General features: G+C 51.1%; 1 protein-coding gene across 2 annotated transcripts in view; it reads right to left on the bottom strand.

The window, feature by feature from the left end:
- Positions 1 to 16,945, bottom strand: part of ATP2C2 (ATPase secretory pathway Ca2+ transporting 2) — a 63,756-nt gene that overhangs the window by 39,159 nt on the left and 7,652 nt on the right. For both annotated transcript variants that reach the window (XM_023246034.2, XM_023246035.2), the window contains exons 2-3: positions 2,356 to 2,466; positions 971 to 1,087 (exon numbers count right to left, since the gene is read on the bottom strand). In XM_023246034.2, the coding sequence (XP_023101802.2) occupies positions 971 to 1,087; positions 2,356 to 2,466 (228 nt within the window). The remainder of the gene's footprint in view (positions 1 to 970; positions 1,088 to 2,355; positions 2,467 to 16,945) is intronic.

Below are 16,945 nucleotides of genomic sequence, written 5' to 3'. Positions count from 1 at the left end.
GGACCGTGAGATCATGACCTGAGCCGAAGTCGGACGCTTAACCGACCGAGCCACCCAGTCGCCCCTGTAGGAGTTTTAACACAGCCGAGGCAGGAAGGGGCAGTCAGGGCTGGACAGACCGAGGCCCAGCTGCAGAGGGGAGACCGTCAGTCCCCCCCGCCTGTGTCCGCCTGCTTCCCTGAACTCTAACTTCCAGGAGCCTCCACTGGTGCCTTCCAACCCTGGGATTCCGGGAAGCTTCTGGGCTGGCTAGAGCCACCTAGGCACCCAGAAGCTGACTTGGGTGCCAAACGCGTCCTTGAAAGATATCCCCAGTGTGCTGAGACCTGACCAATGAGCGGCCGGGGTGGGGGGGGGGGACTGGAGGGGAGTAGAGACAGAGGATGCTGCACAGAGGGCTGTGATCGGTCCGTCAAGCGGCCAATCACGAAGCTTTAAGTGCTGAGCCAACAGGAAGGCTGCTGAAGCCTGGGGCAGCTGGGGTACCACAGAATGGAGGGAGAAGTGTCAGGTTCAGGAGGGGAAACCGAGGCCGTCTGAATGTCTGCAGGTGTCTGGGGTAGTCAGCCTGTTAACCTGGGGGGGTTCTGAACTGGCACTGGGTAGGCGGGTAAGGGCGTTCGTTGACTTCCAGATCAGAACTTGCAGCCACGTGTATTTCAAAGCTTTCTTTCCTCTTCCCTGTGGCTTCCAGGCATCCGGCTCGTGTGCCTTCCATTTGGCTTTGGGCCAGCACCGAGGGCAGAGGCGAAGGGCAGGTATCGTTCACGGTCATGGCTGCCTGGGGAGTTGGTGAGCGGCTCGTGGCCATCAGGCTAAAGGCAGCCCGAACGAGCAGGGAGCCTTCTCTATCGCACGGCTGCCCTGCAGCCCAGACCGGTCCAAGGACACCTCCAACCAATACCTAAACACCGAACGGCTATTCCACACGCTCGGGCCGACACTAGCTAACGCAAGGAAGGACCCCTACCTGATCGAGGTATTTCCTCCACACGGGCTCGGTGTTATCGGCGGCAAACTCATTCCAGCCATGGACCAGCCTGCGTTGCGACACCGAGAACTCGGACAGCCCGTTCTGTAAGTCCACCTGGGAGGACACGGTGAAGCACCGGCTCACCGAAGGGCCAGGAAGGACCGGGGAACCCACCCCGCAGAGCTTCCACTCCGGAAGCCGGCCACTGCCAGCGTGGACAAGGAAACCGGGCTGTCCGCAGAGGAGAAGGAACTTGTTGAAAGGCCCTGAGCAAACAGGGACAGAGAGAGAGAAGGGGAAAGCCCACAGTCCAGTTCTGTCTCAATCGGACCGCCCTCCGGCCCCGTAATTACAGCAGAAAAGACAACCTCGGGCCACTATTTCAATGAAGGGAACCGTAGCCAGGAATTCCAGAAACGTAGAAACGCTTCTGTTTACTTCTTTAAAAAAAAAAAAAAAATTCGCCTTGGAAACATCAAATGCTGCACCTGCCGTGGAGAGCGGTATGGAGGGTCACCCCCCCCCCCCAGTTAAAAATGGGATCCCCACCTGCTGCGGCCCACATCCCTACGTGAGGCGTCTAGAGGGGTCAGACTCCCAAAGGTGCAAAGGAGGAGGCGGGTGCCAGGGGCCGGGTGGCGGGGAGCGTGGAGCGAATGTTTCGCGGGGGCGGGGCTTCAGTTTTGCAAGACGGAAAGTTCTGGAGGCTGGTTGCACCCCAGCGTGAATGCACTCAACGGTCCCAAACAGTACATTCAACGATGGCACGTTTTACGTCGAGCGTGTTACCGTAATCAAGAATTAAAAAGAAAAAAAAAACGGAGAAATGGCCCGTCCTTAGAAACAAGAGCTCAAATTCCTGTTATCTGTAATAATTATGACCTGGCATTGTGTCAGATACAACTCCAAGCTGTTTGCACAGCATGAGAGCAATAATTATGCGAGGGAACGTGGTCGTTCCCCAAAGGTACATCACCCCAGCGTATAAAAGAGAACGTGTGTGGACAGGCGGGGGTTACGGGGTTGAGCTCTGTCAGACCGCCCGGATTCAAGTCCTGCCCTGCTCCTCCGGGACCGCGCGGGTGACCGCGTTCTCTGGGTCTCCGAGTAAGAGAAGCACAGGGAGGTTTGGGGGGGACGCCTGCCCTCGGGTAAGGGGCTAAGGGCCCCACGAGGGCCAGCTCCAATGACGAGCCGACGATGACAATGGCCGATGACAATGGTCCCGTGGGATGTCAGAACGGCTCAACAGGAGTCGCATTTTCTAGCAGTGGTGGGAAAAACGCAGAACAACCCAGAATTCTAAACCGGGGCTGTGGGGGGCTTTCTTCGGAAGCTGAGAGCCTCCCCAGCCCCGCATCAAACGCGAATTCAGTTCTTACATGAAGCGCTCTGGCCAAGTCCTCTCTGTGGCATTTGCTCGCCTCCTTGGGTGACAGAGCCACCACTGTTTTCTCTTTCTCGATGGCCTTCAGCTCACATTGTCCACCAATCTGCGAGAAAAAGCAGGATTGCTGTTAAGCAAGCGGCAATTTTGTACTGACGCGTTATTTTCGAAGCATCACATGCACGGAGAAAGTGCGCATTGTCCTTTTTTTCTGTAGTTCAAAGAAAAAAATTTTTAACGTGTATGCATTTTTGAGACACACAGTGTGAGTGGGGGAGGGGCAGAGAGAGAGAGGGAGGCACAGAATCCGAAGCGGGCTCCGGGCTCCGAGCCGTCGGCACAGAGCCCGACGCGGGGCTCGAACTCACGAACTGCGAGACCGTGACCTGAGCCGAAGTCGGACGCTCCACCGACTGAGCCCCCCTGGCGCCCCTACCCGTTCTACCCTTGACGGACCTTTGGGTTGTTTCCAGCAGTCGGTTGTTACTGATGCACCTGTTTTTAAGCAAACTTCTTTTACGGACTTGGAACTCGCAAAGTGGAGAGAGAAGGGTGACAACGTACACGTTCGGAATCCCGAAGCTTGAACTTCTGGGATTCGCGGTCACGTATGTGCTACGTTGTAGCGAAAGCCCCTGATGCTGAGAGGTGATATCACGGCCTGTTCCTGCGTGTCGTTTGCAATGACCCAAGCAAAGCGGGGGGCCCAGCCGAGCTCTGGGAATCAGATAGGCCTGGATAGAAGTCAGAGGAAGTATCTGGAGGGCACGGGAAGACAGCACAGGAGAGCTCAATCAGGAAAAGGCTAGGTATTTCTGCAAAGCGATTCCTAGTATGCTGTCCCCCGGGACATGATAATCATCTTTTTCTTTTCCAGGAAGCAGGTTGTTGGGCGCCGGGAAGGAGGAAGGAGGAATCAGCCAACCTCTTACTTCAGCTGAAAGAGTCAGAGCGGATTCCACTCTTCCCTCTTGCCAGCCCCCATCCCCGACGTGGCCCCCCAAGTGCCTCGCTGCCTAGAAACATTCTGCCAAGCCTAAACCCAGCAGAAGAAGAGAAATAATAAAGATCAGAGCAGAAATAAACAATATAGAATCTAAAAAAAAAACTGTAGAGCAGATCAACGAAACCAAGAGTTGGTTTTTTGAAAAAATAAACAAAATTGACACACCTCTAGCCAGGCTTTTCAAAAAGAAAAGGGAGGGGCGCCTGGGTGGCGCAGTCGGTTAAGCGTCCAACTTCAGCCAGGTCACGATCTCGCGGTCCGTGAGTTCGAGCCCCGCGTCAGGCTCTGGGCTGATGGCTCGGAGCCTGGAGCCTGTTTCCGATTCTGTGTCTCCCTCTCTCTCTGCCCCTCCCCCGTTCATGCTCTGTCTCTCTCTGTCCCAAAAATAAAGAAAAAAAAAAAAGAAAAAAAAAAAAAAAAAGAAAAGGGAGACGACCCAAATAGATAAAATCATGAATGAAAACGGAATGATTACAACCAATCCCTCAGAGACACAAACGATTATCAGGGAATACTATGAAAAATTGTATGCCAACAAACTGGACAACCTGGGAGAAATGGACAAATTCCTAAACACCCACACGCTTCCAAAACTCAATCAGGAGGAAATAGAAAGCTTGAACAGACCCATAACCAGCGAAGAAATTGAATCGGTTATCAAAAATCTCCCAACAAATAAGAGTCCAGGACCAGATGGCTTCTCAGGGGAGTTCTACCAGACGTTCAAAGCACAGATAATACCTATCCTTCTCAAGCTATTCCAAGAAATAGAAAGGGAAGGAAAACTTCCAGACTCATTCTATGATTCCTAAACCAGACAGAGATCCAGTAAAAAAAGAGAACTACAGGCCAATATCCCTGATGAATATGGATGCAAAAATTCTCAATAAGATACTAGCAAATCGAATTCAACGGCATATAAAAAGAATTACTCACCATGATCAAGTGGGATTCATTCCTGGGATGCAGGGCTGGTTCAACATTCGCAAATCAATTAACATGATACATCACATTAATAAAAGAAAAGATAAGAACCATATGATCCTGTCAATCGATGCAGAAAAGGCCTTTGACAAAATTCAGCACCCTTTCTTAATAAAAACCCTTGAGAAAGTCGGGATAGAAGGAACATGCTTAAACATCATAAAAGCCATTTAAGAAAAGCCCACAGCTAACATCATCCTCAACGGGGAAAAACTGAGAGCTTTTTCCCTGAGATCAGGAACACGACAGGGATGCCCACTCTCACCGCTGTTGTTTAACATAGTGTTGGAAGTTCTAACATCAGCAATCAGACAACAAAAGGAAATCAAAGGCATCAAAATTGGCAAAGATGAAGTCAAGCTTTCGCTTTTTGCAGATGACATGATACTATACATGGAAAATCTGATAGACTCCACCAAAAGTCTGCTAGAACTGATACATGAATTCAGCAAAGTTGCAGGATACAAAATCAATGTACAGAAATCAGTTGCATTCTTATACACTAACAATGAAGCAATAGAAAGACAAATAAAGAAACTGATCCCATTCACAATTGCACCAAGAAGCATAAAATACCTAGGGATAAATCTAACCAAAGATGTACAAGATCTGTATGCTGAAAACTATAGACAGCTAATGAAGGTAATTGAAGAAGATATAAAGAAATGGAAAAACATTCCATGCTCGTGGATTGGAAGAATAAATATTGTCAAAATGTCAATACTACCCAAAGCTATCTACACATTCAATGCAATCCCAATCAAAATTGCACCAGGGTTCTTCTCGAAACTAGAACAAGCAATTCTAAAATTCATATGGAACCACAAAAGGCCCCGAATAGCCAAAGTAATTTTGAAGAAGAAGACCAAAGCAGGAGGGATCACAATCCCAGACTTTAGCCTCGACTACAAAGCTGTCATCATCAAGACAGCATGGTATTGGCACAAAAACAGACACATAGACCAATGGAATAGAATAGAAACCCCAGAACTAGACCCACAAACGTATGGCCAACTCATCTTTGACAAAGCAGGAAAGAACATCCAATGGAAAAAAGACAGTCTCTTTAACAAATGGTGCTGGGAGAACTGGACAGCAACATGCAGAAGGTTGAAACTAGACCACTTTCTCACACCATTCACAAAAATAAACTCAAAATGGATAAAGGACCTGAATGTGAGACAGGAAACCATCAAAACCTTAGAGGAGAAAGCAGGAAAAGACCTCTCTGACCTCAGCCGTAGCAATCTCTTACTCGACACATCCCCAAAGGCAAGGGAATTAAAAGCAAAAGTGAATTACTGGGACCTTATGAAGATAAAAAGCTTCTGCACAGCAAAGGAAACAACCAACAAAACTAAAAGGAAACCAACGGAATGGGAAAAGATATTTGCAAATGACGTATCAGACAAAGGGCTAGTATCCAAAATCTATAAAGAGCTCACCAAACTCCACACCCGAAAAACAAATAACCCAGTGAAGAAATGGGCAGAAAACATGAATAGACACTTCTCTAAAGAAGACATCCGGATGGCCAACGAAGACATCCGGATGGCCAACAGGCACATGAAAAGATGCTCAACGTCGCTCCTCATCAGGGAAATACAAATCAAAACCACACTCCGATATCACCTCACGCCAGTCAGAGTGGCCAAAATGAACAAATCAGGAGACTATAGATGCTGGAGAGGATGTGGAGAAACGGGAAGCCTCTTGCACTGTTGGTGGGAATGCAAATTGGTGCAGCCGCTCTGGAAAACAGTGTGGAGGTTCCTCAGAAAATTAAAAATAGACCTACCCTATGGCCCAGCAATAGCACTGCTAGGAATTTATCCAAGGGATACAGGAGTACTGATGCATAGGCCCACTTGTACCCCAATGTTCATAGCAGCACTCTCAACAATAGCCAAATTATGGAAAGAGCCTAAATGTCCATCAACTGATGAATGAAGAAATTGTGGTTTATATACACAATGGAGTACTAAGTGGCAATGAGAAAGAATGAAATAAGGCCTTTTGTAGCAACGTGGATGGAACTGGAGAGTGTGATGCTAAGTGAAATAAGCCATACAGAGAAAGACAGAGACCATATGGTTTCACTCTTATGTGGATCCTGAGAAACTTAACAGAAACCCATGGGGGAGGGGAAGAAAAAAAAAAAGAGAGGTTAGAGTGGGAGAGAGCCAAAGCATAAGAGACTCTTAAAAACTGAGAACAAACTGAGGGTTGATGGGGGGTGGGAGGGAGGGGAGGGTGCATGATGGGTATTGAGGAGGGCACCTTTTGGGATGAGCACTGGGTGTTGTATGGAAACCAATTTGACAATAAATTTCATATATTGAAAAAAAAAAAAAAGAAATGTTCTGCCAAGGGGTGCCCGGGGGGCTCAGTCAGTGAAGCATCTGACTTCGGCTCAGGACATGATCTCACGGTTCATGGGTTCGAGTCCCGCATCGGGCTCTGTGCTGACGGCTCAGAGCCTGGAGCCTGCTTCGGATTCTGTGTCTCCCTCTCTCTCTGCCCCCCCCCCCGCCCCCCCGCCAAAATAAATAAACACTTTTAAAAAGAAAGAAAGAAAGAAACGCTCTGCCAACCACATCCACTTCCGGGGATTGCTCTCACTTGTGCCGTGACCAAAAAGCACAGCAGTGATCACATTCCACGGGCGCCCCTGCTTGTTGGGAGCTTTGCGGAGACCCGCCCCGCATGCACGCACCAGGCTTGAAACATCGGATTCCAGTGGCTCTCGGGATAAAACACCACGCTGCACTTTTATTTTGTTATTAAAAAATTTTTTTGTTAATGTTTATTTCCTTTTTTTAAAAAAAAATTTTTTTTCAACGTTTATTTATTTTTGGGACAGAGAGAGACAGAGCATGAACGGGGGAGGGGCAGAGAGAGGGGGAGACACAGAATCCGAAGCAGGTTCCAGGCTCCGAGCCGTCAGCACAGAGCCTGACGCGGGGCTTGAACTCACAGACCTCGAGATCATGACCTGAGCGAACTTGGACGCTCAACCGACTGAGCCCCCCAGGCGCCATGATGTATTTTATTTATTTATTTTTTTTAATTTTTTTTTCAACGTTTATTTATTTTTGGGACAGAGAGAGACAGAGCATGAACGGGGGAGGGGCAAAGAGAGAGGGAGACACAGAATCGGAAACAGGCTCCAGGCTCTGAGCCATCAGACCAGAGCCTGACGCGGGGCTCGAACTCACGGACTGCGAGATCGTGACCTGGCTGAAGTCGGACATTTAACCGACTGCGCCACCCAGGCGCCCCCACCATGATGTATTTTAAAGCAGGCATTGTCACCCAGGGGCAGCTCTGGAGACGTGTTTGGTTGTCATCACTGGGGGGACAGGGGAGCGACTGGCACCGGCTGGGTGGGGTCCCCCACACACAGGACACGCAAGGAGTGATGGGGCACAAAACCTCAGCAGCACAGAGGGAGTGACCCCTGCGTGAGACACAGAAGCATCACTCTGTCCTGAGCCCCCCCAGACCAGATGAGGACACCAATCGAGACGCACGTGCCCTCGACGCCACTGGATGGATGACTGGACGCCTGCTCTCGGCCACAAGCCTCCGTTTGCCCGCATCACGGTGTCGCCCAGGACACGGCCCGGGCCCGCCTGCCAGCGTGTCGCCGTGGGCAAGTGGCCGCTTCCCTGATCACAACGTCTGCGTCTGCAAAATGGGGAGATGATACGGGCCTCGCAGGGCTTCCGTCGAGTCGGGCAAGGGGCGGCGTGTCAAGGGCTCAGTACAGCCCAGACCCGCCTCCCTCCTGGGCTCCCCGTCGGAGACGCCCGCACTCTCTTCTCTCATCCGCCACGGTCAAGCTTGGGAAGGGGTGGTTAACACTCACCGCCCCCACCTTCTCACCTCCCACTCTCAACCCACTTCCGCAGCCCTTCCCAAGCCCCTCCCATGTCCCCGAGGGACCCGTAACACCACCAGCGGTGAGGGCTCAGCGTGTCTCACTGCAAGGTTGTCCGTTTCAGAAAGCGGAGCCCTTGGATCCGGGGGCTGAGCCCGTGGACCCCGTGCCCTACTCGCGTGTGGGTGGCTTCTGCCCTGGGACGCTCGCAGGTGGCCCGCCCGCTCCCTCCGGAACACACGCTCGCACACACCCATCGGGTGAGGATCCCAGCGTGTGCCCCTCGTCTTGACAGTGGCACATCCTGATGGAGGTCACGTGCCCTCTGGGGCACCCCTGGTCCCCGCTTCCTGTCAAGCCTGATGTGGGGGGCCACCTCTCCTTTCTCCTTTATTCTCTTTTTAAAATTAAGATGAAACTCACATTACATAAAACTATTTTTTTTCATGTGTATTTAATTTTGAGAGAGAGAGAGAGAGAGAGAGAGAGAGAGGGAGAGGGAGGGAGGGAGGGAGGGAGGGAGAGGGAGAGGGAGCAGGGGAGGGTCAGAGAGAGAGGGAGACACAGGATCCGAAGCAGGCTCCAGGCTCCCAGCTGTCAGCACCAGAGCCCGACACGGGGTTCGAACTCACAAACCGCGAGATCGTGACCTGAGCTGAAGTCGGACGCTTAACCGACGGAGCCCCCCAGGCGCCCCTAAAACTAACCCTCTAACAATTCTGTGGCATTTAGTGCATCTCCCGTGTTATGCGGCCACCAGCTCCTTCTAGCTCCAAGACCTTTCCATTCCCCCGAGACCTGTGGCCGCTGTCAGTGAGTCCCCTCCACTCCCCCGGTTGCCACCACTCTGCTCTCTGTCTCTACGGATTTACCTGTTGTGTATATTTCACATAAACAGGATCGTGCAATGGGTGACCTCCCTTTGTGACCTCCGAAGTATTGTTTGCCCACAGTACACAGAGCCGCCTGCCAGGCATGGGCCTCCCAAACCCCTAAGGAAAGGGTCTGGAACGTTCGGACTTTGAGTGTTTTCACTAAGCAGAGACGGCTCGGAGCGGATATTTAACGTAGCGGTGGCTTCCAAAGCAGCCACCAGGGGCAAATAGGACACTCGCTGACAGCCGAGTCGGCTGACAACGTGAGCTCACTGTAGAGCAAGTGCATGCGTGGCACCTGGAGGGCGGGCCAGCCTCCCTGAGCCAGAAGCCAGGCTTTCTCTGCCTTCCCGTCCAGCCCCGGGGGACTCGGTTTGTCGCAAACCCTCAGGGAGTGAGACCCGAGTGATTGCTTCCCTGTTTCTTTAAACATTCCTTAGACCTTTATTTCTTCAACACGTTGGTGCAAAACCTCCCCCATGCCTTGGTTTCCCCCTCTGGAAAGTGAAGGTTCTAAGAGCAGAGGCTTGTAAGTTTCCCGGGGCGGGGGGTGTGGTAACAGGAAATCAGACACGGGGCCCCAAGGGCAGTGCCTGGGACCCAGAAGGGAACATATACATCGGGAGCTCGCCGACTGCTGCATGAAGACACGCGCCCGCGAAAAAATGACTCTCTATCTGCAATGCCAATGCAACACGGTGTCTGCAAATCTGGGAACAGCGGGAAGGAACAGGCCGAGAGACACCCGTGGCCCAGGTGCAGGGCCATGATGGGGACACCTCACTCTAGAGAGGAGACGGGCAGGGGTGCGATTCTGAGGAGGGATGGGGCTCGGGAGTCGTGAGTAAAAGCATCCTCGAAGCAGATGGCAGGAGCGAGTTCCCAGGGAGCGGAGAGGGACCGGCTGGGCTCAAGAAGGACAGTTGGCAAGGTGCCCAGCAGAGCACGTGGTGCGTTTGGGGGACTCGAAGGGACAGAGCGTGACTCGGAAGGGTTCCAGAAGGAGGGCCCGGGGCCGCAGAGGAAGTCAGGGGCCCAGTGAACCACACAGCCCTGACTCCTCTAGACTCTCATTGTAGGGGCGCCTGGGGGGCTCAGTCGGTCAAGCGTCCGACTCGATTTCGGCTCAGGGCGTGATCTCACTGTTCATGGGTTCGAGCCTCACACCGGGCTCTGCGCTGACAGGGCGGAGCCCGCCTGGGATTCTCTCTGTGCCCCTCCCCCACCCACGCTGTGTCTGTCTCTCTCTAAATAAATTTAAAAAGAGAAAAATGAGTCTCATAGTGTGGGTAGATGCCTTATTGGGATCAAGGCACTTGGAGAGGAACAACGTAAGGGTCACGGCAACCCAGGAACAATAGGGCAGGGTCATTACAGAGGGGACACTGGAGATGAGGGGCAAAGGACCCCAACTCAATGCAAAAGCTTCCTTCTTTCCAAGACTTCCGCGACAGTCTCTCCTAAGGCATCTGTGAACTATCTGGTTATGCCTCAGCCTGGTGGTTCTCGCCGAGGGTCCTCAGCCCAGCGTCACCTGGGACGCACTAGAAAGGCAGGTTCTCAGGGCCCATCCCACATCTCACGGATCAGAAGCTCTGGGCAGGAACCCTGCAATCCATGGGTTAGCAGTCCCTCGAGGGGACAGTGAGGCACTCCACAGTTGGAGAACCACCGGGGTCCTGTAAAAATACATTGCCTGTGCTGCAGGCTTCCCCTTGTGATGGCAGAGCAAATGCCCTGTGCCACGGCCAGTGCGGCCGGCCTGCGTCCCGTGCTGTCTCCGCTCGTCAAACGAGCCCTTGTCGGTCCCTGATCCAGTCCCCAACTTCTCGCGCTGTGCAGGAAACCAGGCCTGGTACCCCGGGAAAGCAGACACAGTCCTCGCCCTCAACTGACGAATGACACCAGCCGCTTTGTTTAAAAGAACAAGGAGGACAATTAGGACAAAGAGAAACTGCGAAAGTGCCCGAAGAAATCATGGCCTACATTTGTTCTTTTTTAATCTCAGCAGGAAAAGGACTTTCTGAGCACAAGACAAAGCCAGATGCCACGAACGAAAAAGCTTGATAAACTCACCGCGTAACAACGGGGTTGTCTTTTGCAGAAAGTGTGGCACGCGAAGCCTAAAGACAAGCACCGCACCGGGGAGACACCTGCAGCTCGTGACACTGACGGTGAACGGCCCCCCGAGCGAACGAGGAGCGCGTACTCACGAAGAAGGAAAGAGACCATCGGCCCATGGTTTTCAAAAATGGACGGAAGAGAGACACTAAGAGTTCGTGGAAAGAAGGCGATCGATAAGTAACTGACATGTTAAAGGATAATCAAACTCGCTGAAAACCAGAGCGCGTTTGAAAACGGCCACAGCCGGTCTGCACCTGTCTGCGAGGTCAGGTTCAAGAAGTTTGCGGCTTGCGGGGCCGGGGGAGCGAGTTTTCATCCTCGGGAAGGCAGGCAAGCCCTCGAGGAAGGCCACGTGGCAACATCAAGCCTAACGCTGACCCATTCTAGCACTTTCTTTTGCAGACCTATTTACTGCAGGATAGTATCTCTTCCAAGTCACCCACTGCACTAGTGTTTACAAAAGCGAACTATTGGAAACAACCCCCATGTCCATTAACAAAGGACCGGTCAAGGGGAGGCTGCACGGCTCAGTTGGCTGAGCGTCTAACTTCAGCCTCAGGTCATGATCTCGCGGTTCATGAGTTCAAGCCCCGCGTTGGGCTTTGTGCTGATGGCTCAGAGCCTGGAGCTGCTTCGGATTCTGTGTCTCCCTCTCTCTCTGCCCCTCCCCCGCTCACGCTTTGTCTCTCTCTCTCAAAAATAAATAAAAACATTTAAAACATTTTTAAAAAAATCAGATTGTGAAAGCTTTTTATTTACCTGTATGGACAACATTAAACATATATTGAAGTATGTCCTGTACGCAGTCGGGTGCACAGTTAGGGAGTGTGCACCTGAATGCATTCTCGCAGACAGGTTCCCCCGGGGACCCCGTGCCGATCTCTTTAGCAGCCAGAAGGCTGCCCCGTGCCCGCTCTCGGTTCATAGCTCCTCAAAAGATGAGCAACGTTTCGATCTCCCCCAGCGTGGATTTGTTGTATTTTGGAGCCCCACGTAAATGAACACAAACCATACAGCTGTCCTCCTGTGTCTGGCCCCTCTCACCCAATGTTACTGCGGTGAGACTCGCCCGTGTCTCTCCCCGCACGTACGACGTGGATTAAAATCAAAAACAAAACTGTCACGCATCGTCTTTAGATGGCCGGTCCTATTTCAAGTATTCCGTGGCCCAGACGGGCCGCAATTCACTTAACCATTTGCACGTGGCTGGGCATGTCGGGTGCGTCTGGTCCGGCCTTCACACACAACGCCTTCCGCGAGCCATGCCATCGTGTGTAGGTCTTTGAGTGGGTGTGAGCCCTCATCTCTCCGGGGAACACACCCAGAAGGGAAATGCGGGCTCGGAGGTACACCTGCCTTGAGTTATAGGGGCCCCTGCCAGGCGGTTTGCCCAAGGGGTGGTGCCACTAACAAGAGAAGGCAAAAAGGTGCACGAGACTGGGAGTAAGCAGCTAGCCTGGGTAGGACAGGAAGGGAATAGAAACAGGCTGGTTGTCCTTGGGGTGGGGCGGCCCAGAGAGCCTCCCTTTTGTCGCCTCCTGAATCATGAGTCACCTGCATAGGTTGCTGATTCAAAGGGGGAAAAGCCTGCAGACCAAGCCTGAGAGGGGCAGAGCCCGTGCAGGAGGGAAGGGGGTTTCCTGGCGAAAGGAAAGGAACCTGGGGAACCCAAGACCTAGGAGACGCGCTGGAGGGTGGGGAGGGCAACCCCCTGGGGTGCACAGAGCAAAGGGAGGCTGGTAACCCCACGGGGCCTGCCCAGTACTCTTGGATGTTAGGGGGAAACAACCCTAAATCAGCCAACTGGGCGGAGGGACCGCTGCCTGGCCCCCGACTCGACTCACCGAGATTCACTGATCGGGGGGCCCCACTTCCCCCGCAACCTGCTGTGCAACCCTCAGCCAGGCCCTTGACTTCTCTGAGCTTGTCTCCTCTGTGAGACGGGAATGATCCCCACGCACTGGATGGGACTGCTGATGCGGGGCTTCTCCAGTTCCAGCCTTAGGTCGCCATGGGTTTCAGATGTGTGTTCCAGGCCCTGGAAGTACGCCTAGGCAGGGTTTGCGGTGCGTGTGAGACGGTGGTGTCACCCCAGACAACAAAGCACGACCGACGGGACAAAATGAGATGCCGCTTTTGCGAGGATGGCCAGTGCAGTCAGGGACCAAATGAGGAGACCCCAAGCCGGGCGGTGGCCGACACAACCGGGCGGGAGGCGGGGGCGGCGGGAAGGTGAGGAGACTGGGTGCAGGCAGGGCGATTGCGCACTAAGTCGACACGACCACTCTCACTGGTATCAGGAGTTGGGAACATGGAGGGGCACCAGCCCCGGGGTATTCAAGGGATTGGATGGGATCTATGGACTTATTTACTTATTTGTTTGTTTATGGTCAGGGTATAGAGGGATAGAGAGAGAGAGATTAGGGTATATAAGGATACATATATATATATATATATATATATATATATATATATATATAGGGTTAGGGTATAAAGAATTAGGGTATATAGGGATATATATAGAGAGAGCTAAGGTATATAGGGATATATGTATAGGATTAGGGTATAAAGGGTTAGGGTATATAGGGATATATATATGTGTGTGTGTGTATATATATAGGGTTAGGAAATGGAAATATATATATCTATGTGGTCAGGGTATATAGGGATATATATAGAGAGATTAGGGTATATAGGGATATATATATAGGGTTAGGGTATAAAGGATTAGGGTATATAGGGATTGGGGTTAGGGTATGGAGATATATATATATATATATATATATATATATATATATATATATATAATCAGGGTGTATAGGGATATATATAGAGAGATTAGGGTATATAGGGTATATTATATAGGGCTAGGGTGTATAGGTTAGGGATATAGGGATATATAGAGAGAGATTAGGTTATATAGGGATATATATAGGATTAGGGTATGGAGATATATATATCTATGTGGTCAGGGTATACAGGGATATAGAGAGAGATTAGGGTATATAGGGATATATATATAGGGTTAGGGTATAAAGGGTTAGGGTATATAGGGATTGGGGTTAGGGTATGGATATATATATGTGTGTGTGTGTGTGTGTGTGTGTGTGTGTGTGTGTGTGTGAGAGAGAGAGAGAGAGAGAGAGAGAGATCAGGGTATATAGGGATATATAGAGAGAGTTTAGGGTTATAGGGTATATTATATAGGGTTAGGGTGTATAGGTTAGGGGTATATAGGGATATAGAGAGAGAGATTAGGTTATATAGGGATATATATATATATAAGGTTAGCGTATGGAGATATATGTATATATGTTGTTAGGGTATATAGGGATATATATATATATATATATATATATATATATATATTTATATATATATATAGGGTTAGGGTATAAAGGATTAGGGTATATAGGGATATATATATATATATATATATATAGGGTTAGGGTATGGAGATATATATATCTATGTGGTCAGGGTACATAGGGATATATAGAGAGAGATTAGGGTATATAGGGATATATATACAAGGTTAGGTTACGGAGATATATATATCCACGTGGTTAGGGTATATAGGACTATATCTACATCTCTCTCTTCTCTCTCTCTCTATATATATAGTACACACAGACAGAGCTATACAAGCAAATGTTGATCTCACAGTGTACATACACACACACACACACACACACACACACACACACACACACACACACCCTTCTGAGAGGACTCGGCAGCCATAACACCCCAGTGGCATGAGCCACCTGCCCTCAGATCCTGATTTCTAAATTCCATTCTTCCACTAAAAAGAGTGGAGAAATGGCTGCTTCCAGGACTGGGGCTGGGAAAGTGCCAAATGAGCCTGGAATTTCTTGTGACGCCAGAAAACAAGGACGGGCTCCAAGAGCAATGGAAAAAACATCCAGAGGACACGGCAGTCACCCTGCAGATGCTCCTACTGGCCAGACCGGGGACATCCAACTAAAAACGATGGTAACAAATGTTGGCGCCCCTTATCAAATAGGAATTCATGATAATATGAGTGAATGAATGAATGAATGAATGGGCACTCCGAGGGGGCGGCGCTCCCTCCGGCCTGAACACCAAGGGATCAATGAGCGAGGGACAGAACTAGCAGATCAGCTCCTCTTGGAGGTGTCATCGATCTGGGCAGGGACCCCCCACAGACGCTAACACCAGAGTGGGAAGGTATGAGAAACAGCCTCAACATGACTCTCCATGAAACACTTACTAATCACGGTGAGGACAGCAGTAACTTTATGGAAGAGAAACGTGGGCTGGAGGAGGTCAGGAGAACTCAAGCATCCCTTACACCTGACGCGGGTCCGAATTCCTGGGACGGCCGCGTGACCCCGGGGAAGGTGCCTCGCTTCCTAAACCTCAGATTTCTGCAGGGATTTTTTATAAGGATTCATCACAGCACGGTGCACCCGTAGATGTTCACTGGGACATTCTTCTAAAAATTAAAAAAAAGGGGGGGGGAACCACCCAAATGCCCATCAGTCGGGGGCGGGTGAAATAGAAATGTCTACGCAGCCATTGAAGAAGAACGTTCTTGATCTGTATCTACTGCATGGAGAGGCTGGGGGGCGGGGGGCCAGACGGCGTGCACAGTGTGATTTTATGTCTGTGTTTTTAAAGAGACACTTGTGTAGTTGCATATAAATAATAATTACTGAGATCAGGGCCTGCCCTAAATGCTTTATACGTACTGAATCATTGCCTTCACCCCGTCACAACACCCCGCTGTACAGAACACTGAGTTGGCTCCGGGTCATTTTGCCCCCCCCCCCCGGGGTGGGGGGGGGGCTGGGCTGTGGGCTTCAGCGCTCTTGACCACAGCCTCTCAGGGCTGCACAGCAAGGGGCCACGCCTCTGACTGCTGCCACCTGATAAGATTCAAACAGTACCTCCCTCCACCCCCCGCTGAGGAGGAGAGGAAAAGCGCCCAGAGAAGGAGGAAGTTCATAATGTGCACCTTTTTATTGTGGTTTATGGGGGGAAAGAAATCCTTTAGAAAGGAGAAAGGGGGAGGGAAGAAAAATGTGTAAGGCTCTTGGTTCACAAAAGGTAAGTGAAAAACAGTAACTAATATTAGCCTAATTCAATGGTCCAGGAAGGCATTTCCTCGTGCTCGCATTTCGGTGCTGGAATTTGGGGGAGGGAGGGGCAGAGAGAAGGACAGAGGGGGACAGTGAGAGGACTCCTGACCCTGGAGAATGAAACTAACTGCAGAATCCACCTGGGCAACAGGAACCTCCCAGACCAGAGGAGGGAGGCGAGCTGGGCTTGGGGCAATCCGTAGTAGCTTGGGTGCAAGTCTCAGCTCGCCAAAGGGCTGCCACCTCCTCCGGGAAGTCTCCAGGGTTGCAGCCAGGTTGCAGTAGTCCCTACCATTCACCACCCACGACCCCACCAGACCATAAACTCCACTCGGTAGGGTCAGCCTTTTTAAACAGGAGGACAGCTGTCCAAGGAGCTCAAGTGAGCATCGGAACCACGCACGGGCTTGTAAAGACTCAGACCGCTGGGACCAGACCGCATCTGGACAGCAGCTGCCCTACAGGAACAATCGACTAAAGCGGGGACAGCCAGAAGGATGGTCTATGCGGGGGCTGAAGGGAGGGACACCAAACAGCAAGAACTTGCTAGCACGTCCCACTCATGACTTCACGCCAATGACCCCCAC

This window comes from Felis catus, chromosome E2 (genome assembly GCF_018350175.1).
Source record: "Felis catus isolate Fca126 chromosome E2, F.catus_Fca126_mat1.0, whole genome shotgun sequence".
Classification (NCBI taxonomy): domain Eukaryota; kingdom Metazoa; phylum Chordata; class Mammalia; order Carnivora; family Felidae; genus Felis; species Felis catus.
The sequence above is the reverse complement of the archived record's forward strand: the minus strand, read 5'-3'. Positions and strand labels throughout refer to the sequence as shown.